General features: G+C 52.1%; 1 protein-coding gene and 2 pseudogenes across 3 annotated transcripts; all 3 read left to right on the top strand.

The window, feature by feature from the left end:
* The first annotated feature begins 1,335 nt into the window (after positions 1–1,335).
* On the top strand, positions 1,336–20,303 carry BRAT1 (BRCA1 associated ATM activator 1). 3 transcript variants are annotated; one of them, XM_012455597.2, is made up of 14 exons: positions 1,336–1,410; positions 2,355–2,497; positions 10,722–10,876; positions 12,467–12,611; positions 13,547–13,919; positions 14,187–14,306; positions 15,618–15,709; positions 15,987–16,105; positions 16,500–16,686; positions 16,928–17,001; positions 18,091–18,193; positions 18,337–18,435; positions 18,738–18,910; positions 19,392–20,303. In XM_012455597.2, the coding sequence occupies exons 2-14, from the start codon at positions 2,371–2,373 to the stop codon at positions 20,079–20,081; spliced, it is 2,457 nt and encodes an 818-aa protein (XP_012311020.2). In that variant the 5' UTR covers positions 1,336–1,410; positions 2,355–2,370; the 3' UTR covers positions 20,082–20,303. The 3 variants fall into 3 exon arrangements, with proteins under 3 accessions (XP_012311020.2, XP_012311019.2, XP_021531644.2); XM_012455596.2 differs by having other exon boundaries at positions 12,464–12,611; XM_021675969.2 differs by lacking the exon at positions 1,336–1,410 and adding an exon at positions 1,467–1,495 and having other exon boundaries at positions 12,464–12,611.
* Positions 6,878–6,969, top strand: LOC135275143 (small nucleolar RNA U13; annotated as a pseudogene).
* On the top strand, positions 14,582–15,611 carry LOC135275085 (uncharacterized; annotated as a pseudogene).
* Positions 20,304–25,114: the final 4,811 nt, after the last annotated feature.

Genomic DNA, 25,114 nt, shown 5'->3' with positions numbered 1-25,114 from the left:
CCCATGTAGTTCTAAGGGTGTATGTGTGTGTGTGGCGGGGTGGGGCATGCAAGGGTCAGGGAAGTTGCTTGTCCAAGGTTATCCAGCATGGCTGGGCGAGGTGGCTCACGCTTGTAATCCCAGCACTTTGGGAGGCCGAGATGAGCATGTCAGCTGAGGTCAGGAGTTCAAAACCAGCCTGGCCAACACGGTGAAACCTCGTCTCTACTAAAAATACAAAATTAATCGGGTGTGGTGGTGAGCGCCTGTAATCCCAGCTACTCCGGAGGCTGAAGCAGGAGAATCGCTTGAACCCAGAAGGCAGAGATTGCAGTGACTGGAGATCACGCCATTGCACTCCAGCCTGGGCAAAAAGAGTGAAACTCCATCTCCATAAATAAATAAAGTAAAACAAGGTGACCTGGCAAAATCAATGTTTTTAAAGTCCCATTTTAATTTTTCAACTTTTTTTCTTACACATTGCTACAAAGACGTACCCAACCCATTTCAATTTTAATACCCATAGGAATTCTGCTTTGTTTCCTAATATACTTCTGGTTTGCCCCCAACATCTTGCTGTAAAACAATGCTTTAGGAACACAAGCCTTGACTATCCACTGGCTTTGAGACTCTCCAGCACACAGTTGGTGTTTTGAACCCAATTTTTTGGACCCAGTTTTTCTGCTTGTTTCCTTTTTTTTCCTCTTTTTTTTTTGAGACAGGGTCTCACTATGTTGCCCAGGCAGGAAAGCCGTGGCAGGATCATCGCTCACTGCAGCCTTCAACTTCTAGGCTCAAGCGATCCTCCCGCCTCAGCCTCCAGAGTAGATGGAACTACAGGCATGTGCTACCACGTCTGGCTGATTTTCTTTCTCTCTCTTTCTAATTTTAAGAGATGGGGTCTCGCTTTGTTGCCTAGGCTGGTCTCAATTCCTGGCTTCAAACAATCCTCCCAACTGGGCCTCCTAAAGGGCTGGGATCGCAGGCAGGAGCCACAGCGCTGCCGCCGAGGACCTAGTTTTGGGAACCTGAAGCCAAAGGAGCAACGGCTTTGGTGCACGTATCCGGACGCTTCTCTCCGGCCCGTAGTTTCCCCGCCCCTCCCAACACAGCCAAGCTCCTTCCTCAGAGATTCCCGCCCCCGGGACGTCCCGCCCACCCACCGGATGCTCAGCATGTACCACCAGGCGCCTGGCGGGGGTGATCAGTCTGAGCGACATGCTTGGCGCCTGCCTGTCCCCAGCCCCTCTCAGTTTGACCTCCTTCCTTCAAGTCTGGCCCTCGAGTCTTCCAGAGCGGCCTCCAGGGGCGCTTAGTTCCCCACGACAGCTGTCTCCGTCCTCTGCCTCCTCCAGGCCTGGCAGGTGGCACTGTCCGGGGGCGGAGCCTCGGGCGAAGGGCGGGGCTTGCGGCGGAGGAAGGAATCAAGCGGTGAGGCGCGCGTCGGCTGTGGGGTCGCGGTCGCTGTGGTGGGGCGTAGGGAGGCCGAGGCCGGGCGGAGGGCGAGGGCGGGCAGGTGAGCCAAGGAGCCGACTAGGCTGAAGCGTTCGCGACCTGGACTCGCTTCCCAGCCCGACTGAGGCCACCTGGTGTGGCGCCCCTTTCTGGACCCTCGGGCCTGGCGCCCGCGGCTAAAACTGACTGAACTGTGGAGAGGGTTCCTCTTCCTGGGACGCAGCCTCCCTGGGCATGGACAGACGATGCCCCGGCCAGACAGAGCCCTTGACCACCCCACCCACCCTCCAGGCCTGACGCACCGAAGTACACCCCGGTCCTGGGAGGGACAGGCGCCCCTTCCCTTCCGCACGCCCCGCTGGCTGCAGAACGCCAAATGCAGCCACCACTGACCCTGTGAGGAACAGACACAGGGACAGGCGCCCCTTCCCCTCCGCACCCCCCTGCTGGCTTCAGGACGTCAAATGCAGCCACCACTGACGCTGGGAGGGACCGACACTTTCCAGCCCAGACTAGCACTGGGACATGGATAGACTCCCCCTGCACACATGGGTGACCCCGGAATTCAAAGATGCCCCTGACTCTGTCCCACCTGCAGCCTGGGCCAGCACCACGCCGTTGCTCCGACTGCACCAAAGCCCAAGGGTGACAGACTGAGCTCCAGAGGCCTTACGGTTTCAGCCAGACTCTTAGCTGCCCCTTCCAGCCCTGCCACCAGCGCTCAGGGCCCCACCCAGACCACATCTTTGCATCTATCCCTGCAGTACAGACCTCTGGTGTGCGGATCATAGTTCTCTTGGCCTGAGAGGAAAGCTCTGGGGCCTTTTCCCAGGCCTGAGCAGGCATGGTGGGCTGCTGTGACTAGGGCGAGCAGGGTCTGGAGTGGGCATTGAGGTTTGGCTCTTACATTGCCTTTGCAGGGACCCCAGCCTCACCATGGACCTGGAATGCTCCCGGCTGCTCCCGGCTCTCTGTGCTGTTCTGGTAGACCCCAGGCAGCCGGTGGCAGATGACACCTGTTTAGAGAAGCTGCTGGACTGGTTTAAAACGGTCACTGAGGGAGGTGAGGAGGTGGTGCTGCTGTTTACTGTCCATCCAGAGACCAGAGGATGCACGCAGAGCCTGGGACAGGGGGCAGGGGCGGGGTGGGGGCTCCTCTGTCCCAGAGGAATGGCAGGAGTTGCCCTTCCGATGTCTTTCCTTCACTTCCAGAAGATTATCTGTGGCAGACTGGGGACAAGTCAAGATGAAGCCTGAGAGAACGAGCTGGAGAGTTAGAACCTGAAATTCTTAGCCAGTTTAGCCATGATTGGGGCATCCCAAGGTTCAGTTCTGCAGAAGGCGTGAACAGACTTATTTTGTTGTTGTTCTCTTTGTATTTAGTGTGTTTATTTTAAGACATCAGGTTTGTTTTCCTTCTGATTATGAAAGTGGGGGCTGGATGCAGTGGCTCACACCTGTAACCCCAGCACTTTGGGAGGCCGAGGTAGATGGATTGCTTAAGTCCAGGAGTTCGAGACCAGCCTGGGCAACATAGCGAGATTCCATCTCTACAAAAAAATACAAAAATTAGCTGGGCATGGTAGCACGACTGTAGTCCCAGCTACTTTGGAGGCTGAGGTGGGAGGATCCCTTGATCCCAGGAGGTAGAGGTTGCAGTAACCTATGATTGTGCCACTGCACTCTGACCTGGGCGATAGAGTGAGACCCTGTCTCAAAAAAAAAGTAATACATGTTCTTTAAAACATGAAAAAAAGAGTAAAGAGGAAAATTAAACCATCAACCTTTTAATTTTCTCCCAGCCTTTTTCCTAACACATCATAAAGCTGTATTTTTCTGGGGGGGCAGGGGAAGAGGTCGGCTGTGCGCGGTGGCTCACACCTGTAATCCTAGCACTTTGGGAGGCCAAGGCAGGCAGATCACAAGGTCAGGAGTTCAAGACCAGCCTGACCAACATGGTGAAACCCCGTCTCTACTAAAAATGCAAAAAGTAGCCAGGTGTGGTAGTGTGCAACTGTAATCCCAGCTACTCGGGAGGCTGAGGCAGGATAATTTCTTGAACCTGGAAGGCAGAGGTTGTAGTGAGCTGAGATCTCACCACTGTACTCCAGCCTGGGGCATAGAGACTTGTCTCAAAAAAAAAAAAAAAAAAGAGGAGGGCCAGGTGCAGTGACTCACGCCTGTAATCCCAGCACTTTGGGATGCCGAGATGGGTGGATAATGAGGTCATGAGTTCAAGACCAGCCTGACCAACATGGTGAAACCCCATCTCTACTAAAAATATAAAAATTAGCCAGGTGTGGTGGTACATGCCTGTAATCCCAGCTACTCAGGAGGCTGAGGCAGGAGAATTGCTTGAACCCTGGAGGTGGAGGTTGCAGCGAGCTGAGATCGTGACACTGCACTCCAGCTTTAGTGACAACGAGACTTTGTCTCAAAAAAAAAAAAGTCATACCATAAATACAGTTTTGATGTCTTGCTTTCTCTCTTGCCATTATAATCCATAATTCATTTAATCACTCCACTCTTTTATTATTAGATGCTTATGTTTCTCTCTTTTTTTTTTTTTTTTAGACAGTCTTGCTCTGTCGCCCAGGCTGGAGTGCAGTGGCATGATTTTGGCTCACTGCAACCTCTGCCTCCCATCTTCAGGCAACTGCCTCAGCCTCCTTAGTAGCTGACATTACAGGCACGCACCACCATGCCGAGCTAATTATTGTATTTTTAGTAGAGACGGGGTTTCACCATCTTGGCCAGGCTGGTCTTGAACTCCTGACCTCGTGATCTACTCGCCTCGGCCTCCCAAAGTGCTGGGATTACAGGGGTGAGCCACTGCACTCAGCCTCTGTTTCTCCTTTTTTATCATTTTAAGTAGTGTCATAGACTGGGTGAAATGGCTCACACCTAATCCTAGCACTTTGGGAGGCTGAGGCAGGTGGATCACTTGAGGTCAGGAGTTTGAGACCAGCCTGGCCAACATGGTGAGACCTTGTCTCTACTAAAAACACAAAAATTATCCAGGTGTGACCAGCCTGGGCAACATAGCTCTGTAATCCCAGCTACTCAAGAGGCTGAGAGGAAAATTGCTTGAAACCAGGAGGCAGAGGTTACAGTGAGCTGAGATTGCACCACTGCACTCCAGCCTGGGCGACAGAGTGAGACTCTTCAAAGACAACAAGACAAAAACAAAAATTAGCCGGGCATGGTGGTGTGTGCCTTAATCCCAGCTACTCGGAGACTGAGGCAGGAGAATTGCTTGAACCCAGGAGGCGGAGGCTGCAGTGAGCTGAGATTAGTGAGATCATGCCACTGCACTCCAGCCTGGGTGACAGAGCGAGACTCCATCTCAAAAACACCCCAAAAAGCAAAAATTAGCCGGGCATGGTGGTTCGCGCCGTTAATCCCAGCTACTCTGAGGCTGAAGCAGGAGAATGGCTTGAACCCGAGAGGCAGAGGTTGCAGTGAATGGAGATCACATCTCTGCACTCCAGCCTAGGCGACAGAGTGAGACTCCATCTCAAAAAGAACAAAACAAAAACAAAAATTAGCTGGGCATGGTGGTGTGCGCCTTTAATCCCAGCTACTCAGACTGAGGTGGGAGAATCACTTGAACCCAGGAGGCAGAGGCTGCAGTAAACTGAGATTACTGAGATTGCACCACTGTACTCCAGCTTGGGTGACAGAGCGAGACTCCATCTCAAAAACAGTAGTGTCATAATGGCTTTCCTTTTACATAAATATTCTTGAGTTTAAATGTTTTTTCTCATGGTTGATAATTGTGTTGGGATAGATCACATGTTGTTAATTTCTGCTATTCTTTACTTCTTTTTTTTGTTTTACTCTGTTCTTTTACTCTTTTTAGTCTCACTATATTGACAACACTGTTCTCGGACATCTGCCTCTGCTTCCCAAAGTGCCTTTTACCTTCTTTTGAGCTAAATATCTCGGTCTTCATTGCTTTCTAATATATACATTTAAGGCCAGGCTTGGTGGTTCATGCCTGTAATCCTAGCACTTTGGGAGGCTGAGACAGGCAGATCACTTGAGGTCAGGAGTTGGAGACCAGCCTGGCTAACATGGTGAAACCCTGTCTCTACTAAAAATACAAAAAGTAGACAGACGTGGTGGTCCATGCCTGTAATCCCAGCTACTCAGGAGGCTGAGGCAGGAGAATCACTTGAACCTGGGAGGTGGAGGTTACAGTGAGCTGAGATCGTGCCCTTGCGCTCCAGCCTGGGCAATGGAGTGAGACTCTGTCTCAAAAAAAAAAAAATCTATGTATATATTTATATTTATATATTACTATAAATTTCTCTAAAAGTATGGCTTTAGCTACATCTTACAAGTTTTACTATGCAGTACTTGAGTTGTAATTTAGTTCTAAGTATTTCATAGTTTTTATTACGATTTTTGTTCACCCACAAGTTATTTAAAAGAGTATCTTTTAGTTTCAAAATATGAAACTATTTGATATTTCCAGTATTTTTATTATTGATTTTTAATTTATTTTATGGAGGTTAGAAAATATAATCTATGTTTTGAATCTTTATGGCTGTTGAGACTTTTATTGAAACATAGGACCCAGGCAAGTTTTGTTAATGTTCTAGAGATTTCACTGTAGATTTTGATGTTTTGGTATTTGAAGGTCTTCAATTACCTTCTGGACTAGTTTGTAGTCAGTTTTATTTTTCTTTACTTTTCTTTTTCTTTTCTTTTTTCTTTTTTTTTTTTTTTTTGAGCCAGAGTTTTTCCCTGTCACTCAGGATGGAGTGCAGTGGCATGAACACAGCCCACTGTAGTAGCCTCGATCTCCTGGGCTCAAGCAATCCTCCTGCCTCATTCTCTCAAGTTGCTGGGATCACAGGTGTGTACCATGCCCAGCTATTTTGTTTTTTCCCATAGAGATGAGGTCTCACCATCTTGCCCAGGCTGGTCTGGAATTCCTGGGCTCAAGCAGTCTTCCTGCCTTGGCTTCCCAAAGTGCCGGGATCACAGAAGCCAACCACCATGCCCTGCCTGTAGTCAAATTTTAAGAAGTATTTTTCAGTAGCTTTATTGAGATATAATTTGCATACCATGCAATTCACCCATTTAACGGGTACCAAATCCTTTTGCAAATGTGATAATTTTTTTTTTTTTTTGAGACCAAGTCTTGTTCTGTCTTCCAGGCTGAAGTGCAGTGGCACAATTTTGGCTCACTGCAACCTCTGCCTCTCAGTTTCAAATAGTTCTCTGCCTCTCAGTTTCAAACAGTTCTCTGCCTCAGCCTCCTGAGTACCTGGGATTACAGGCGCATGCTACCATACCTGGCTAAATTTTGTATTTTTAGTAGAGATGGAATTTCACCACATTGACCAGGCTGGTCTCGAACTCCTGACTTCAGGTGATCTGCCCACATTGGCCTCCCAAAGTGTTGGAATTATAGGGGAGAGCCACCACACACAGCCTAAGCATGATAATTGTGTGTTCAGGTGCACATGTGAGATGTGGCATCATGGAACCATGGTATGAGGTCAGCACGTGACCTGTCTGACATGAGAAAAGGACAAAATAATAAATAAATGGTACCAATTCAACAGTTCTCAGTAAATTTACAGGGCTATGAAATCATCAGCACAATCTAATTTTGTTCCCCATAAAGAAACTGAGTCCTGATTTGCAGTGAATCTGTTTCCTTCTCCCTCCCAGCCTCTGTTATTTCTCCTGCCTTGTGCTTGATGGAAAGAGTGTAGTTTCCACTCTTACAGGATATCTGCCTGTAATCCCAGGTACTCGGGAGGCTGAGGTAGGAGAATCATTTGAACCCGGGAGGCGGAGGTTACAGTGAGTTGAGATCGTGCCACTGCACTCCAGCCTGGGCAACAGAGCAAGACTTGGTCTCAAAAAAAAAAAAAATGATCACACTTATAAACTACTAAGGGATCTGGTACATGTTAAATGGGTGAATTGCATGCTATGCAAATTATGTATCAAGTTTCCACAATTGTTCATTATTCAAACCTGCTATGTTATTGCTAATTTGTTTGCTTGTTTCTGAGAGGTGTGTAAAAAGCTTACACCAAGATCATGGATTCAACAGTTTTTCTTTGAAATGAATACTTTTTTTGCTTTACAAATTTTTTTTTTTTTTTTTTTTTTTGAGACCAAGTCTCACTTTGTCGTCCAGACTGGAGTGCAGTGGTGTGATCTCGGCTCACTGCAGCCTCAACTTCTTGAGCTCAGATGAATTCTCCCACCTCAGCCTCCCTAGTAGCTGGAACTACAGGAGCCGGCCCTCACGCCTGGCTAATTTTTTGTATTTTTTGTAGTGGCAGGGTTTCACTGTGTTGCCTAGGCTCGTCTCAAACTCCTGCGCTCAAGTAATCTGCCTGCCTTGGCTTCCTAAAATGCTGGGATTACAGGTGTGAGCCACTGTGCCTGGCATTTTTTTAAAAATTTTGAGACAGGGTCTCATTCTGTCACCCAGGCTAGGGTGCAGTGGCGTGATGACAGCTCACTCTAGCCTCAACCTCCTGGGCTCAAATGATCCTCTCACCCCAGCCTCCTGGATAGCTGGGACTACAGGCACACACCACCACACCCAGCTAATTTTTTGTGTGTTTTTGTGGAGACAGGGTTTCACCATGTTGCCCAGGCTGCTTTGTATGTTTTGAAGTTAGGTTAGGCACAAATAGATGTAGGAAGGTTGTGTCTTTCTGGAGTTTCTCTCTGTGATCAGCGAAAATTTCTTTTGCATGAATACTGCTTTTTGCTCTACAGTACATTTTGTCTGATATTACTGTTGCTACACCAGCTTTTTTAAAGTTAGAATTTGCCTACTGTGTCTTTTTCTCCCCTGCTCCCAGCCTTTCCTGTCATCATACTTTTTATTGCTTCTTAGAAACACTATATTGCCCGTTTTTAGTATTTAATTTAATCTCAGCAACTCTTTCTTTTAACAGATAAGTTTGATCTCTTTAATTTGTTGAGGCCTCTGTTAGATTTGAATTCTTTTGTATTTTTTAATTTCCTGTACCTTATCTTTGTGCCTTTATCCTCCTTTTCTGCCTTTCAACAGGTTGATCAGATTGATAAAGCTTTCCTCTTCTGGTTTTTAAGTTATATGTTCTATTTATTTATTTATTTATTTATTTTAGATAAGGTCTTGCTTTGTTGTCCAGGCTGGCTGGCATGCAATGGTGCAATCATGGCTTATTCCAGCCTTGACCTCCTGGGTTCAGCTTTCCATCTCAGCTTCCAGTGTAGCTGGGACTACAGATGTGTGCCACCACACTCAGGGAATTTTTATAGAGATGGGATCTCCCTATGTTGCCCAGGCTGGTCTTGAACTCCTGGGCTCAGGCAGTCTGCCCACCTCTCCCTCGCAAGATGCTGGGACTGCAAGCTTATTTATGTTCTTTAGTGGCTACCCTTACATTTATAACATGAGAACTAGATTTTTTTAAAAGTCTGAAGTTAATTAGACTCTCTGTCCTCTATCCAGACAACTGAAGGATCTCAGAGCCCTTTAACTTCAAGCCATCACAACCTTCTGTTGTTGTTGTTTAGTTGCTTTGTGTTTTAATTCTGTTTTGTTTCAAAACCCTTCAGCAATGATTTTTTAATTTCTGAACTCAATGAGGTTGTTAGTTTTTTTCCCCTGAGACAGAGTCTTGCTTTGTTGGCCAGGCCAGAGTGCAGTGGTGTCATCTCGGCTCACTGCAACCTCTGCCTCCCGGGTTCAAGTGATTCTTCCCCTCAACCTCCCAGCTAGCTGGGATTTACAGGCGTACATCACCAAGCCCAGCTAATTTTTGTATTTTTTTTTTGTAGAGATGGGGTTTCACTGTGTTGGTCAAGCTGGTCTTGAACTCTTGACCTCATGATCCACCTGCCTCAGCCTCCCAAAATGCTGGGATTACTGGCATGAGCCACCGTGCCCAGCCCTCTTTTTGTTTTTTTCCTTAGAGACAGGGCCTCTGTCTGTCACCTAGTCTGGAGTACAATCATAGCTCACTGCAGCCTTGAACTCCAAGGCTCAAGCAATCCTCCTGTCTCCACCTCATGAGTAGCTGGGACTGCAGATGTGCGTCAGGCTTTTTTTTTATTATTTTTTGTAGAGACAGGGTCTTGCTATGTTATCCAGGCTGGTCTTGAACTCCTGGGCTCAGGCAGTCCTCCTGCCTTGGCCTCCCAAAGTGCTAAGACTACAGGCATGATGACTTCGCCCAGCCTGCAGTGCTTATTCAGGTAGACTCAGTGCTTTTTGGGTCCTAGCCTGGTTCTCTTTCTCTGCATGCTCCTTACTGAACCATATTCTTTCCACAACCGCCTCTCACTGGGAAATTCTTTCAGCCTTTGCCTCAAAATGTCTTTTTCTCCCAGTGGTGCTTTTGAGTGATAGTATAGCTGGGTATAGAAATATAGGATGCCAGGTCTGCAGAGGAATGCTTGTTCCATTGTACCTCCTTGCACAGAGCACTCTTTGTTTAAGAAAAAGTATTCATTTGAGAAGTGAAAATGCTCTTTCACTTTTTGTTTTCTTTGTTTTATAGAGATGGAGTCTCATTCTGTTGCCCAGGCTGGAGTGTGCAATGATGTGGTCTTGGCTCACTGCAACCTCTGTCTCCCAGGTTCAAGCGATTCTCCTGCCTCAGCCTCCCAATTAGCTGGGACTATTGGCATGAGCTATCACACCTGGCTAATATTTTGTATTTTAAGTAGATACAGGGCTTCTGTCTCTACTTAACTCTACTCTTTTGGCCAGGCTGGTCTCGAACTCCTGAGCTCAAGTGATCCTCCCACCTTGGCCTCCTAAAGTGTTGGGATTACAGATGTGAGCCACCATGCTCAGCTAATGTTTTGTATTTTTAGTAGAGATGGAGTTTCACCATCTTGGCCAGGCTGGTCTCGAACTCCTGAGTTCAACTGACCGCTCATCTCAGCCTTGTAAAGCGCTGGGATTACAGGCATGAGCCGCCACACTTGGCTTGGTCTTTCACTGTAATTTGCATTTACTTCTCATGATCAGTGAGACAGAACATTTTTTAGCATCTTTGGCAATTTATGTTTCTAGTTCTGCCTTTCACCTATTGGTAAGGTGTCAGCTTTCTAGTTTTCCTGCCCTTATTGAATTAAAATTATGAGTCATTTGCCATATTTGTTGCAAATACTTCTTCCCAGTTGGATCCCTAAATCTAACACCCTGCAAGAAAGGGGTCTGGGAATTCCTAGGAGAAGAGCAGTCGCCCAGGGGCACATGTGGTGCTATGCCCCTGGTGACCCCTGGGCTGGGCCCCTTCCCACAGAATCCAGTCTCCTGCTGTTGCAGGAGCATCCCTGCCTGGTGGAGCTGCTGTCCCACGTGCTGAAACTCCAGGACCTGAGTCCCGGGGTCCTCTCCTTCTCACTCCGCCTGGCAGGAATCTTCGCAGCCCAGGAAAACTGCTTCCAGTATCTTCAGGTGAGCCTGGGGCCTCCCACTTGAGTGTCCCATGGAGAGGTGGGCAGCCTTCTCCTCTCGCAGCCAGGTGGGGCATTTGTAGCCATCACCATCCCAAGTCCCAGCAGCCTGCCCTGACCCTGTGTCCTCACTAGAACTGCACATTTTTTGCTCCCTGACTGTAGCCCCCTTTGAAAAATTCAACTGGAGTGATGTTGGGGCTAAGGATTTGAAGTTTTCTGGAATAAGATGACTGGGATTGGCTCCTGGCTCTGACCTGCTAGCTGACCTTCCCTATAGCCGCAAGCCTCAGTTTCTTCCTAGGACAGAGACAGGAGTCATAGCTGTGCCGTGGGGGTGTCGTGAGGACCAAACAAGACTGCACATTCTGTACCTCCAGCTACCCAGCCTGCAACTGAATGAATGACTAATGAGAATGTCTTTTTTTTTCTTTTGGTGGGGATTCTCACCACTATACCAATGAGGAGAAAAAGCCTTTTTTAAAAAAAAATTAACTAATTTTATATACTTTTATTTTATCAGTATTACTATTTTGAGACGGAGTCTTGCTCTGTCGCCTAGGCTGGAGTGCAGTGGTATGATCTCAGCTCACTGCAACCTGTGCCTCCCAGGTTCAAACAGTTCTCCTGCCTCAGCCTCCTGAGTATCTGGGATTACAGGCATGTGCCACCACGCTCAGCTAATTTTTGTATTTTTAGTAGAGACGGGGTTTCACCATGTTGGCCAGGCTGGTCATGAACTCCTGGCCTCAAGTGATCCTCCTACCTCGGCCTCCCAAAGTGCTGGGATACAGGCATGAGTCACTACACTCAGCCAATAATTTCTGCACAGCAACAAGGCATGGGAGCTCGGACAGCTCTCCAGAGTTGTGTCTTCCAGCTTCAAGAGCCCCATACAGGCACCTCTGAGTCTGTCAGGTGATGCCTGGTATGAGCTTCAGGGCCCTTGCCCATCTAGCATGATAGCTTTTCTTGGTGCCCCACAGGCCCTTGCCAGGTTGCCCGAAGCCACATCCAGTACCATTAGGTTGCCATTCATGGTGCCTTCCAATTTAGCACCTACAGGCTCCCTAGCTGCCCAGCCAGGCACCATCTTGCTGTAGGACAGACTTTCCAAGACACCCTAGGCCACTGCTGTCCAGTGAATCTGAGGGCCCTTGTCTGTCAGCAGCTGGTATGAAAGTGTCCTCCAGGCAGGCGCAGTAGCTCATGCCTGTAATCCCAGCACTTTGGGAGGCTGAGGTGGGCAGATCATCTGAGGTCAGGAGTTTGAGACCAGCCTGGCTAACGTGGTGAAACCCCGTCTCTACCAAAAGTGCAAAAATTAGCTGAGTGTGGTGGGCGCCTGTAATCCCAGCTACTCAGGAGGCTGAGACAGGAGAATTGCTTGAACCCAGGAGGCGGGGGTTGCAGTGAGCAGAGATCATGCCACTGCACTCCAGCCTGAGAAAAAGAGTGAGACTGTGTCTCAAAAAAGTGTCCTCCAGAAGTGCCTCCACCAGCCCTAGAAAACTGAAAACCCATCTCTGCTCTACTCCACATCCCTGGAAACCTGCCAGGTCTCCCTACCTCTTTTTTTGCTTCTCAGCAGGGGGAGCTGCTACCAGAGCTCTTTGGGGAGACAGGACCCCTTGGCCAAGCAGCCTGGGCCGTGCCCACCGTGCGCAGCGGCTGGATCCAGGGCCTGCGCTCCCTGGCACAGCACCCTAGCGCCCTGCACTTTCTGGCTGACCATGGTGAGTATGCCCACACCCTGCCCCATCTCTTGTCCTGCCTGATGCTGTGTGACCCCAGGGGAGTCACTGCACCTTGCTGAATCTGGGCATCTTATCTGTGTGATGTCACAGGATTGTTGCGATGAATGCGAGTAACAGTAGGGGTGTCAGTGTCCTGTGGTTTGTAGGTCAGGCCCTAGGAGCCAGGGTGGCTTCCTCAGCCACTTACAGATCAGTCATGAGGACTCAATCTTTGAAACTATTTGGGAGCCAGGCGTGGTGGTGCACGCCTATAGTCCCAGATACTTGAGAGGCTGAAGCAGGAGGACCCTTGAGCCCAGGGGGTCGAGGCTGCAGTGAGCAGTGATTGAGCCACTGCACTCCAGCCTAGGCAACAGAGAAAGACCGTGTCTCAAAAAACATGAAACAAAGCTGGGCAATGGTGGCTTACGCCTGTAATCCCAGCACTTTGGGAGGCTGAGGTAGATGGATCACCTGAGGTCAGGAGTTCAAGACCAGCCTGGCCAATATGGTGAAACCCTTTTCACTACAAAATTTAGCCAGGCGTAATGGCAGGTGCCTATAGTCCCAGCTACTTGGGAGACTGAGGTGGGGTGGGAGATGGGGTGGGAGAATCGCTTGAACCTGGGAGGCAGAAATTGCAGTGAGCCAAGATTGCGCCATTGCAGTCCTGCCTGGGTGACTCTGTCTCAAAAAAAACAAATAAAACGAATTGGGAAGCATCACAAGCTGTGTGTGTTTAACGCTCGGGAGGAGGAGGTGCTTGTCTCCTGGGAGCTTCGGTTCATGTTCTCTTTTACTTTTGGGTTCAGGGGTGTTTGGGGGCATCTTGGGGTGCCCTCTGCTGTTTGCATCTTCCCCGAGGCCCTGGAGCCGTGGATTAAGGTTGCTGTCTGCCTGCCCCTTTTTCCTTTCTTCTCCTGCCCCCTACCCAGGTTCGGTGGACACTGTCTTCTCCCTGCAGGGAGACTCCAGCCTGTTTGTGGCCTCGGCAGCCAGTCAGCTCCTGGTGCACGTCCTGGCTTTGTCCATGCGAGGTGGAGCCGAGGAGCAGCCCTGCCTGCAGGGGGATGACTGGCCCACGTGTGCCCAGAAGATCGTGGGTCACATTGAAGAGTCCTTGTGCTCCACAGCCACCCCTAAGGTCACTCAGGCTCTGAACGTCCTGACTACAACCTTCGGGCGCTGCCAGAGCCCCTGGACGGAAGCCCTGTGGATGCGACTGAGTGCCCGCGTGACCTGTCTGCTCAAGAGAGACCCCATCCCCGCCGCACACTCGCTCGTGGACCTGCTTCTCTGTGTGGCTCGGTCAGGCCCCAGGGATGCAGCTGGGGGGCCTGGGTGGGCAATTATTTTCCTCAGATGATGCCCAGGCATGTCCCATTGGCAGCCAGAGACTCCCTGAGGACATGGCCTTCAGTGAAGGGACACCCAGGTGACCCTGAAACCCTCATGGGGAAAGGCCTGTGTTGGGCTGGGCACCTCCAGCCCCAGGACCATGATAGTCTCAGCCAGGCCTCGAATGGGGTTTTGGGGGCTGGGGGAATAATTTCTCTCTCTGTGGTCTCCCTGCAGTTCTCCTGTGTTCGGTTCGTCCAACAGCAGCCTGTGGGAGATGGTGGCACAGGCTCTGAGCTGCCTGGGCCCCTCCCATGTGGGACCCCTGGCTCTGGGCATCCTGAAGCTCGAGCACTGGTATGGGCTGGGGTGTGTTTCATGCCGAGGCGGGTGCTGGGAGCCAGGGTAGGCAGGGAGGTTGAGAGCGTGGCCCTCGTGCAGGGGAGTTCCAGACACCAGGGACAGTCAGGTGGCCATGTGGGACGTTACTGGGCTGTGCGTGGGTTATGTGTGGCAGCTGTGCAGGGCGTGACTGGGCTGTGCGTGGGTAACTTGTGGCGGCTGTGCGGGATGTGACTGAACCATGCATGAGTTATGCGTGGAGGCCGTGTAGGGTGTGACTGGGCTGTGTTTGGGTTGCGTGTAGCAGCAGCTGTGTGGGGCATGACTGGGCCGTGCATGAGTTATGCGTGGCAGCTGTGCAGGCAGGTGGCTTCTGCAGGATCTTTAGTGACAGAATAATTGTTTCAGACTAAAGCTTTGTGAGATCCCCAGAAGTGAGAAGGATGGCAGAGCTGCTCTGCTCAGAGCAGGATGGTCCTGCCCCCATCCTGCGCTCTGCTGCCCTCCCACCTGCCCCCACTACAGCCTTGGTTGGGGGTGCTGAAGCTTCCCAGCATGCACACCATTCGATTGGTCCTGGGGGCACTGGAACAGCAGAGCCTGGGGTCAGGACAGGTGGGAAGGCTGTGGATGGCCTGCCAGGCTTCTAGGTGGGCTCATATTAGGGGTGGAGGTGACCTCAGGACCCGCTGTCCAAGGGCTCAGGGGTACAGTGAGAGCCCGGCTCTGCACTCCAGGGTCCCCAAATGCTTAGGAAAGAGTGGACTGGGGGAGGATAGAGCATCAGGCCCGGCCCTGGCAGAATGCACTGTGTGGGCACTGCCCCCACTGGGCCCAGACTCGAGGGCAGGTCCTTCCCACAGAGTGGACGCTGTACATACCTGGGGACACCTGGGAGGTTGGGGGCCCCTGTCCCTGACCCCCTGAGTGGGCACTGCCCCTGCCTGGGCCCAGACCTGAGGGCAGGTCCCTCCCACAGAGTGGATGCTCTGCGTACCTGGTGACACCCGGGAAGCTGGGGGTGCCCCATCTCTGTCCCCCTGAGCAGGCACTGCCCCTCTGGGCACATGGCCAGGCCTTCCTGGAGGCCCCTTATTGTCTACTCCTAAGGACATCAGCAGTGTCAGGCCCATTTCTTTTGTCAGGCCTGTCCCCTGCTCCACCCTCTGTCTCATAGCATCCCCTGGCCAGTGGCTTGCCTAGAAACTGTTTCTCTGGGGTGTCCCGACCCCCTGGCTGATTTGCCCCAGGCTTGTTGGGCACGTTAGGAGCACAGCCAGCTTGCCTCGTGGCCAAGGAAATAGCACTCACCGTGTTTGTCTCCAGTCCACAGGCACTGAGAACCCAGGCCTTCCAGGTGCTCCTCCAGCCCCTGGCCTGTGTCCTGAAGGCCACGGTTCAGGCCCCTGGACCCCCAGGTACACTGCTCAGAAAGGGCTGGGAGGGCAGAATCTGGGTCCCTGTGGTTGGGGGAAGGGAGATGGAGGTGGGTACCAGGCTCACTGCCCCACTTTAATCACACCCAGGCCTCCTACTAAGAGCAAAGGGGACCAGAGCCGTGGCCATCACCCCTAGTGAGCTGCTGCTCTGCACCCAGGTCCTAGCCTCTGCCATGGGTGGTGACCATGGGGTGGTTGGTGACCATGGGGTGGCTGAAGTGCCCTCTCAGAGAGCTCTTTCCGGCTTGGCCCCCAGGCTTGCTGGACGGGATGGCAGATGACGCCATGACGGTGGACGCTCTCCTGGCCTCCAAATCCTCTTGTGCAGGCCTCCTGTGCCGCACCCTGGCTCACCTGGAGGAGCTGCAGCCACTGGTAGGTGTGGCCTGGCCCTCATGCAGCCCGGCAGCAACCACACCAGCAGTGGGCCCACAGCCTTGGCTGATACCCCCCACCCTCGAAGCCCGGCATCCCTGTGTCCATGCTGACAGTGGGATCACAGCCTTGGCTGATGCCCCCCTCCCTTGCAGCCCCAGCGCCCCTGTGTCCATGCCAGCGGTGGGACCACAACCTTGACTGATGCCCCCCACCCCGTCACAGCCCCGGCTGATGCCCCCTGCTCCTCAGCCCAGCATCCCTGCGCCCATGGTAGCACTGGGACTGCAACTATGGCTGATGCCCCCCACCCCATGTGCCTCGAAGCCCCAACACCCTGCATCCACACTGGCAGTGGGACCACAACCTTGGCTGATGCCTTCCTCACTCACAGCCCCAGCGCCCCTCGCCGTGGCCCCAGGCGCCCCTGCTTGGGGCTGCAGTGACTGTCCTGCGGCTCTGCGATGGCTCAGCTACCCCCATCTCCAGTGTGGGGGGCCACCTCTGTGGGACCCTGGCAGGCTGCATCCGGGTCCAACGAGCAGCTCTTGACTTCCTGGGGATGCTGTCACAGGGGACGAGTGAGTGTGTCCTGCATGGCTTTCGCGTTGGGTGAGCCCCGAGCCCCCAAGTCTTTCTTTCTGCTTGGAGGCAACTGGGAACTGCCGTCTCCCTGTGTTTCTTCTCTGTGGGGGCTGGGGGTGTAGGGGCCGTGCAGGAGGTTTCAGCTGGCAAATGAGGCCTTGTCCTGCTTCTTCCCCGAGTTGACAGGGAGGGTCCTGGGATGGGGATGGGTGGTTTATCTGCTCACCTCTGTCTCAGGCCCCCAGGAGCTGGTGATGCAGGCACTTGCTGTCCTCCTGGAGTGCCTCGAGAGCCCTGACTCCAGCCCCACGGTACAGTGGTGGGGTTAGGGAGCGAAGAGAGGAGGGAGGCAGAGGCAGTGGGATCCACCCCCAACTCCGTCCCGGCCCCATGGAGGCCTCTGGGGACAGGGCCCTTACACAGGACCACGGAGTCACTGCTCAAAGAGCTTCAGGACACAGGTGGCTGCATGTGTTGGACCCAGAGCCTTTTGTTGGTGAAGATTCATTAGTGCGCAGGGGTGTGTGGGGCTGTGGGGAGAAGGGGCGCTGGCCGGTGGCCTACAGGGAATTCTGGACAAGGGAAATGAAGTGGCACCAGGATGGCCCAGGGCGTGGGCTCCAGGCCCTCCTAAGCACCGCTTATGAACATGCCCACTGCACAGCCCCTTGAGGAGCCGGGTCCTGGCGGGCACAGACCTTGTACCACCTGCCGCTGAGCAGACAGCAGGCAACTTTGGAGGAAGGGCCTGGGGCTTCTTGGGATCTTAAGGAAAAGTGCCCTGGATAATTGGTCATGTTTTAATGCAGAAATCCCACTGCCTGGGTAGTAGGTCTCCTGGTGAGGGCTGCCGCCTCCTCCTGTTCATAGTCTGGGAAACCAGTTCTGCAGTGGATTCTGCCTTATTAAAATCAGCCCAGGAGGGGCGCAGGGCTCACAGCTGTGATTACAGGGCTTTGGGAGGCCGAGGTAGAAGGATCAATGGAGCCCAGGAATTTGAGGCCAGCCTGGGCAACACAGCAAGATCCCATCCCTACAAAAAAATTAAAAATTAGCCCCAGGGGTATCGTTCATGGGTAGAGCATTTGATTGCAAAAATTAGCCGGTCGTGGTGATGTGTGCCTCAAGCCCCAGCTACTCATGAGACTGAGGCAAGAGGACTGTTTGAGCCCAGGAGGTGAAGGCTGCAGTGAGCTGTGATTGCTGCACTGTAGTCCAGCCTGGGCAACACAGTGAGACCCTCTCTCTAAGGGAAAAAAAGGAAACCCAGTGTTCCCTTCTTCCTCCACCTCCTGTCCCCATCTCTGTCCCTGGAGCCAGGGTGGCACAGGCAAGGAGGACAGGCAGACAACTTGCCCCTCCGCCTCTTGTGGCCCTACAGCCCACCCTGTCTGCTCCAGGTTCTGAAGAAGGCCTTCCAGGCCACGCTCAGGTGGCTTCTGAGCTCACCTAAGACCCCCAGCTGCTCTGATCTTGGCTCCCACATCCCGCAGTTCCTCAGAGGTAACCCACCCCTCGCAGGGGTGAATAGAGCTGGAGTCACAGGGGTGGGAGGCAGCAGGGGCTGGATGGGAAGGCTCGGCTGGCCCCGAGGGCAGGGTGAGCCTGGCCCTAAGGTCGCCCTGACCCACCCCTTCCTGCTTCAGAGCTGTTCCTTGTGCTGCAGAAACGCCTGTGCAGCCCCTGCTGGGAGGTGAGGGACTCCGCCTTGGAGTTCCTGACCCAGCTAAGCAGACACTGGGGAGGTGAGTGCTGGCAGGTGGAAGGGCCGCCTTCCCCGCCTGTTGGGGGTTCACCAACCAGTTACACCGGCAGCCTCTTGCTGGCTCTAGAAACCTGGGCCACGTGGGCTACCCACAGCGGGGCAGAGGCAGAGGCTGAGGCCTCAAGGCTGGGCCCTCGGTCACAGCTGTGTGGGGGGCAGAGGCAGAGGCTGAGTCAGAGAGTCTCAGCCATTGGTCACAGCTGCATGAGGGGTGGAGGCCGAGGCCAAGGCCATGAGGCTGGGTCCTTGGTCACAGCCGCATGTGGCCACTTCAACCCCCAGGAGAGGCCGACTTCAGATGCGCTCTCCTGGCTTCAGAAGTACCTGAGCTGGCCTGGCAGCTCCTCCAGGACCCTGAGAGTTACGTCCGAGCGAGCGCAGTGACCGCCACAGGGCAACTCTCTAGCCGGGGCCTGCACGTCCCTACCAGCCCCCAGCACACAGTGGCCCGGCAGGTAGGAAGTAGTGGGTTCCTCGGTTGGCAACCCCCACCAGCCTCTAGCACACAGAGGCCCGACAGGTAGGAGGCAGCGGGTTCCTTGGCCAGCAGCCCCTGCCTGGCCGTTGTGTGTGCTTGTCTGCTTGCGGGTGGGCAAGCGGCCAGCATCCAGCATGGGAGCAGCTGCTGCTGTGGCCAGCACCTGTGGGAGCTACTGCCGAGGCCCTGGGGCTCTGCTGGGCGTGGGGCCCTGTGTTCTTTGCCTTCTGTCTCCCCAGCACCCCTCCACTTACACATGGTTACCTCCATTTGGCAGACTGATAAACTGAGGATTGGAGGGCAGTATGCTCACAGCTCAGCACAGGAAGGTGCCAGGGTGGGGTGTGGCCCTAGGCTGCATGGCTGGGGCTGGCCGCCCTAATGTACCCAGGGTCCTATTGTGGAATCCCCACTCCTGCCACCCCACTGACCATCCCCACCCACCCGCTGTCCCCCAGAGCCTGCTCCGGGAGCTCCTGTGCATCCTCTCTGCAGACTCGGAGGGCTTCCCACGGAGGGCGGTTATGCAGGTCTTCACCGAGTGGCTACGGGACGGCCATGCTGATGTGGCCCGGGACACAAAGCAGTTTGTGGCCACTGTGCTGCAGGTGGTGAGCCGGGACCTGGACTGGGAGGTCCGCGCCCAGGGCCTGGAGCTGGCTCTGGTGTTCCTGGCCCAGACACTGGGGCCACCACGCACCCACTGCCCCTACGCCGTGGCCCTACCAGAGGCGGCCCCAGCCCAGCCACTCACCGAGACATTGAGGGCTCTTTGCCACGTGGGGCTCATTGATTTTGCCTTTCGTGCCTTGTTTGACTGCGACCGCCCTGTGGCCCAGAAGTCCTGTGACCTCCTCCTCTTCCTGAGGGACAAGATTGCTTCATACAACAGCTTGCGGGAGGCCAGCCCCAACACCGACTCCATGGAGGTTGCCCTGTGGAGGTGGCCGGCAGGTGAGCAGACCCAACCCCGAGGGGACCAGGAGCCTGAGGCTGTGCTGGCCATGCTGAGGTCCCTAGACCTGGAGGGCCTGCGGAGCACGCTGGCCGAGAGCAGTGACCACGTGGAGAAGAGCCCCCAGTCCCTCCTGCAGGACATGCTGGCCACGGGGGGCTTCCTGCAGGGGGATGAGGCCGACTGCTACTGAGCAGAGCTGGAGTCTGCCACTGGGGCCCAGGACCGAGGGAGGTTGCACCTCATCTTTCTGTGGGACGCTGCTATCTCCAGGGCTCCAGCCCAGCCCAGCTGTCTGAGGAATCCTCCGGGGAAGCCAGGACCAGGAGAAAAGCAAGGTCGAGAAATCCCACATTTTGATGTATTAAAGAAACGACTCATTTCCTACTCAAAATAAATGGCATTGAAATCTTTAGTCCATTTTGAATTAATTTAATAATAATAGTCTGAGACAAGGGTCTAGTTTCATTCATTCATATGTGGATATCCAGTTTTCCCAGCACTATTGATTTTATTTTTGTTTTTGTTTCTTACTTATTAGATAAGAGTCTTGCTGTGTCACCCAGGCTGAAGTGCAGTGATGCAGTCTCAACTCACTGTAGCCTCTGCATCCCAGGCTCAAGTGATCCTCCCACCTCAGTCTCCCAAGTAGCTAGGACTACAGGCACACACCACTATGCCTGGCTACTTTTTCAGGGGTATTTTTTATAGAGATAAAGTTTTGCCATGTTGCCCAGGCTTGTCTCAAACTCCTGAGCTGAAGTAATTTGCCTGCCTTAGCCTCCCACAGTGCTGAGATGATAGGCATGAGCCACCTCGCCCAGCGGTGTTTTAGTGTTTTGGAGATGTGGCCTTGCTCTGTGGCCCAGGCTAGAGTGTAGTAGCACGATCACAGCTCACTGCGGCTTCAACTTCCTGGGCTCAAGCCATCCACCTGCATCATCCTCCCAAGTAGCTGGGACTATAGACACTCACCACTACACTCAACAAATTTTTAAATTTTTTGTAGAGATAGTCTCCCTATGTTGTCCAGGCTGGTCCTCTTTTATTTATTTATTTGTTTTTTTGAGACGGAGTCTCACTCTGTTGTCCAGCCTGGAGTGCAATGGCTCAATCTCAGCTCATTGCAATCTTTGCATCCTGGGTTCAACCAATTCTCCTGCCTCAGCCTTCTAAGTAGTCTGGTCCTCTTTTATTAAAGGGACTGTCCTTTCCCCAGTGTGTATTCTTGGTGCCCTTGTCAAAGACTAACTGATCACATACGTTAGGGTTTATTTCTGTACTCTCTTTTCTGTTCCATGGGTCTGTGTGTTTGTTTTTATGCCAGTACCATACTGTTTTGCTTACTATAACTTTGTAGTATGCTTTGAAGTCAGGTAATGTGATGCCACCAGCTTTGTTCTTTTTCAAAATTGCTTTGGCTCTTAGGGGTCTTTTGTTGTTCCATATGCATTTTAGTTTGTTTTTTCAACTTCTGTGGAAAATGCCATTGGAATTTTGATGGAAATTGCCTGAGGCTATAGAGCACTTTGGGTAGTATGGACATTTTAAAAAGATTAGTTATTGTCATTTATGAACATGGGATATCCTTCCATTCACTTGTGTCCTCTTAGTTTATTTCATCAGTGTCTTACAGTTTCAGTGTACACCTCTTTGGTTAAAGTTATTCCTGGGGACCAGGCGCAGTGGCTCATACCTATAATTCCAGTACTTTGGGAGGCCGAGGCAAGTGGATCACATAAGATCAGGAGTTTGATTCCAGCCTGGCCTCAAGTGATACACCCACCTCGGCCTCCCAAAGTGCTGGGATTACAGGCATGAGCCACCACACCACATCCAGTCAAGCAGTTATTATCTTGTATTGCATTGAAGGTTTTCAGCACATCCCCGCATCCCCTGACTTCCGTTGCTGTGTTCAGGAGTTTGGCTGGCAGTCTAGCATCTGGTCTTTCAAAGTAACCTCTTTTTCCTCTGGCTGCTTTTAAGATGTTTTTTTGAATTGTTCTTGGTTTTCTGCAATTTTACTATTATGTGTAGGTGAGAGTTTCTTTTTATTTATTCTGCTTGGAATTCACTGGAATTCTTGAATCTGTGGATCAGTGGTTTTCAGTTCTGGGAAATTCTTAGCCAGTATCCTTCCAAATATTCTCTCCTTTCTCCTCTCATCTTCTCTTCCCCGTTTCCTTTTTTTTTGGGGGTGGGGGGGCAGAGTCTCACTGTATCACCCAGGTTGGAGTGCAGTGGTGCTGTCTCGGCATCTCAGCTCACTGCAACGTCTGCCTCCCAGGTTCAAGTGATTCTCCTGCCTCAGCCTCCCAAGTAGCTGGAATTACAAGTGCGCGCCACCATGCCAGGCTAATTTTTGTATTTTTTAGTGGAGATGGAGTTTTGCCATGTTGGCCAGCTGGCCTGAAACTCCTGACCTCAGGTGATCCGCTGATCTTGGCCTCCCAAAGTGCTAGGATTACAGGTATGAACCACCACACCCAGCCTTCCCTTAACTAACTTCTTTGAGAGGTTATTATGGGCTAGGAATGGAGGTTACTCCTGTCATTATCATGCACATTCCATCATCTAGATTTTAGCCGTGTGGCCCTGCCCAGCTATGAAGAATTCTGGGGAATCACTTGAACCCAGGAGGCAGAGGTTGCAGTGAGCCAAGATTGCACCACTGCACCCCAGCCTGGGCAACACAGCGAGACTCTGCCTCATTAAATAAAAAAGAGACTGGAAACTCACACCAATCATTACCTGGTAAGTGCATTTAGCTCAGGAAGTACAGGTGACTATGGGGAGAAAAACATGAAGATAATGACCAGCTCAGACCCAGCCAGGGCTTGTGGCCATGCCCACCTGCTCCTGTGAGTGTCCAGGGTCTTGGGCAAGTCACCTATCCTCTCCTCCGTTTCCTGTCTGTAAGCTGGGATTAGTGACACCACCTTCTTAGTTGTGGGGACCTAGAAGGCAGCGATGGGCCTCTATCCCTAGGTTGCCTCCCAGGGCTGGCACATAGTAGGTCTGTGTCCAGCTGCCACACACACTACCCAGTTAGGCCAGGTCCCTGGAAACAAGTCAACAGGACCATCTGGCCAGTGTCGGTCAGAGCACACAACCATCCCAGTGTCTGGCATGGTGCACAACCGCCCTCATGTCTGAGGCCTATGCAGGTCACTCATGATGTCTTGTTTCCCTGTGGTCATCTTTAACAGTGGGCTGCTTGTTGGCTTTGAAAAATGTTGATCGAAAGATTCTTTGAGGCCTAGGATAAAGGTGGAGTCCACTAGGGAGGAGTTAAGTTGGGGCAGTACCCACTGGAGGCCACTACAAACCAAATATACTGGCCTCCTAAAGAGCTGGGCATGGTGGCTCATGCCTGTGATCCCAGCACTTTGGGAGGCCAAGATAGGAGGATTGTTTGAGGCCAGGAGTTTGGGAATAGCCTGGACAACATAGAAAGACCCCATTCTACACTTTTTTTTTTTGAGACAGAGTTTCACTCTTGTTGCCCAGGCTGGAGTGCAGTGGTGCAATCTCGGCTCACTGCAACCTCTGCCTCCCAGGTTCAAGTGACTCTCATGCCTCAGCCTCCCCAGTAGCTGGGATTACAGGTGTGCACCACCACACCTGGCTAATTTTTGTATTTTTAGTAGAGACGGGGTCTTACCTGGCTAATTTTTGTATTTTTAGTAGAGACGGGGTCTTACCTTATGGGCCAGGCTGGTCTCAAACCCCTAACCTCAGTTGATCCACCTGCCATGGCCTCCCAAAGTGCTGGGATTACAGGCATGAGCTGCTGCACCCGGCCTACTTTTTTTCTTTTTAATTAGCTGGGCATGGTGGTATGCACTTGAAGTCCCAGCTACTTGGGAGGCTGAGGTGGAAGGATTGCTTGAGCCCAGGAGTTCAAGGCTGCAGTGAGCTGTGATCACACCACTGTGCTCCAGCATGGGTGACAGAGACCCTATGTCAAAACAAAAAATACATTTAGTGCTTGGAGTTCTCTGCATTCCTGGGCCTCAAATCTATGTTGGAGAAGACCAGTAGCTCTAACTTCTCAATAACTTTTTGCTTCTCTTAGCACCAAGGCAGTCTTTCCTGTTGGGGGAGCAGGGCTAATTCCAATTCATTCTTACCCTAAAAGTATAGCCCTTTAGGTGTTCAGGTTAAGATGGGAAGGGTTTTCTATAATGGTCCCCACTTTGGGGAGGACTGGCCCCGACTTCTGCCCCCTGGCCCCACAAAGCCAAAGAATGAGAACCCAAGTTTGCTGGTTTTGGCAAATGCCCTCTAACAAAAGGGCACCTCCCAGGCAGCACAGCCATGGACTGGCTTGCCCCACCGGGATGCAGCAGTGACATCAGCCCCACCACTGGGCACATGTCCTTTCCCGGTGACAGCAGGCGGGGTGCCTGGACCAGCTGTTTCCCTGAAGACAATGAAATATGCTGGGTGAAGTATCTAAAGGCCATCACTCCAGCAATGCTGAACAGCTGACAAGATAGCAGGCAACTAACTGCGAGGCCTCGTGCTGGAGGTAAATTGGACTCAGATACAAGGCCCTGCCACAGGGGTCTAGGGAACCTGGCTCTCGGCTCTGGCGTGGGAGAGCTCAGAGAGGGAGGGGCTCTGCAGATCAGTTGCCCCCTAGACAGTAACGCTGAACCATGGTACCTGATGAAAAGAGACTGCAGGGCCCAGCGCAGTGGCTCATGCTTATAATCCCAGCACTTTGGGAGGCTGAGGCGGGTGGACGTCTTGAGCTCAGGAGTTCAAGATCAGCCTGGCCAACATGGTAAGAACCCGTCTCTACTAAAAATACAAAAGTTAGCTGGCATGATGGTGGGTGCCTGCAATCCTAGCTACTGGGGAGGCCGAGGCAGGAGAATCGCTTGAACCCACGAGGCAGAGATTGCAGTGAGCCAAGATCGCACCACTGCACTCCAGCCTGGGAAACAGTGAGACTGTCTCATTTAAAAAAAAAAAAAATTGCTTATAGCCATTACAGGAGATAGTGAAAATCCAAAAAAAAAAAAAAGAAAAAAAGACTGCAGACACACCAATCATAACCTCGTAAGTGCAGTTAGCTCAGGAAGTACAATATTAACAGAAAGACGACTATGGGGAGAAAAACATGAAGATAACGACCAGCTCAGACCCAGCTGGGGCTTGTGACCACGCCTACCTGCTCCTGTGTGTCCCAGGCCTTAGGCAAGTCACCCATCCTCT

Source organism: Aotus nancymaae, unplaced genomic scaffold (assembly GCF_030222135.1).
Source record: "Aotus nancymaae isolate 86718 unplaced genomic scaffold, 86718_ANA_hifiasm-v0.15.2.pri h1tg000015l_0, whole genome shotgun sequence".
NCBI classification, from domain to species: Eukaryota; Metazoa; Chordata; class Mammalia; order Primates; family Aotidae; genus Aotus; species Aotus nancymaae.
The sequence above is the reverse complement of the archived record's forward strand: the minus strand, read 5'-3'. Positions and strand labels throughout refer to the sequence as shown.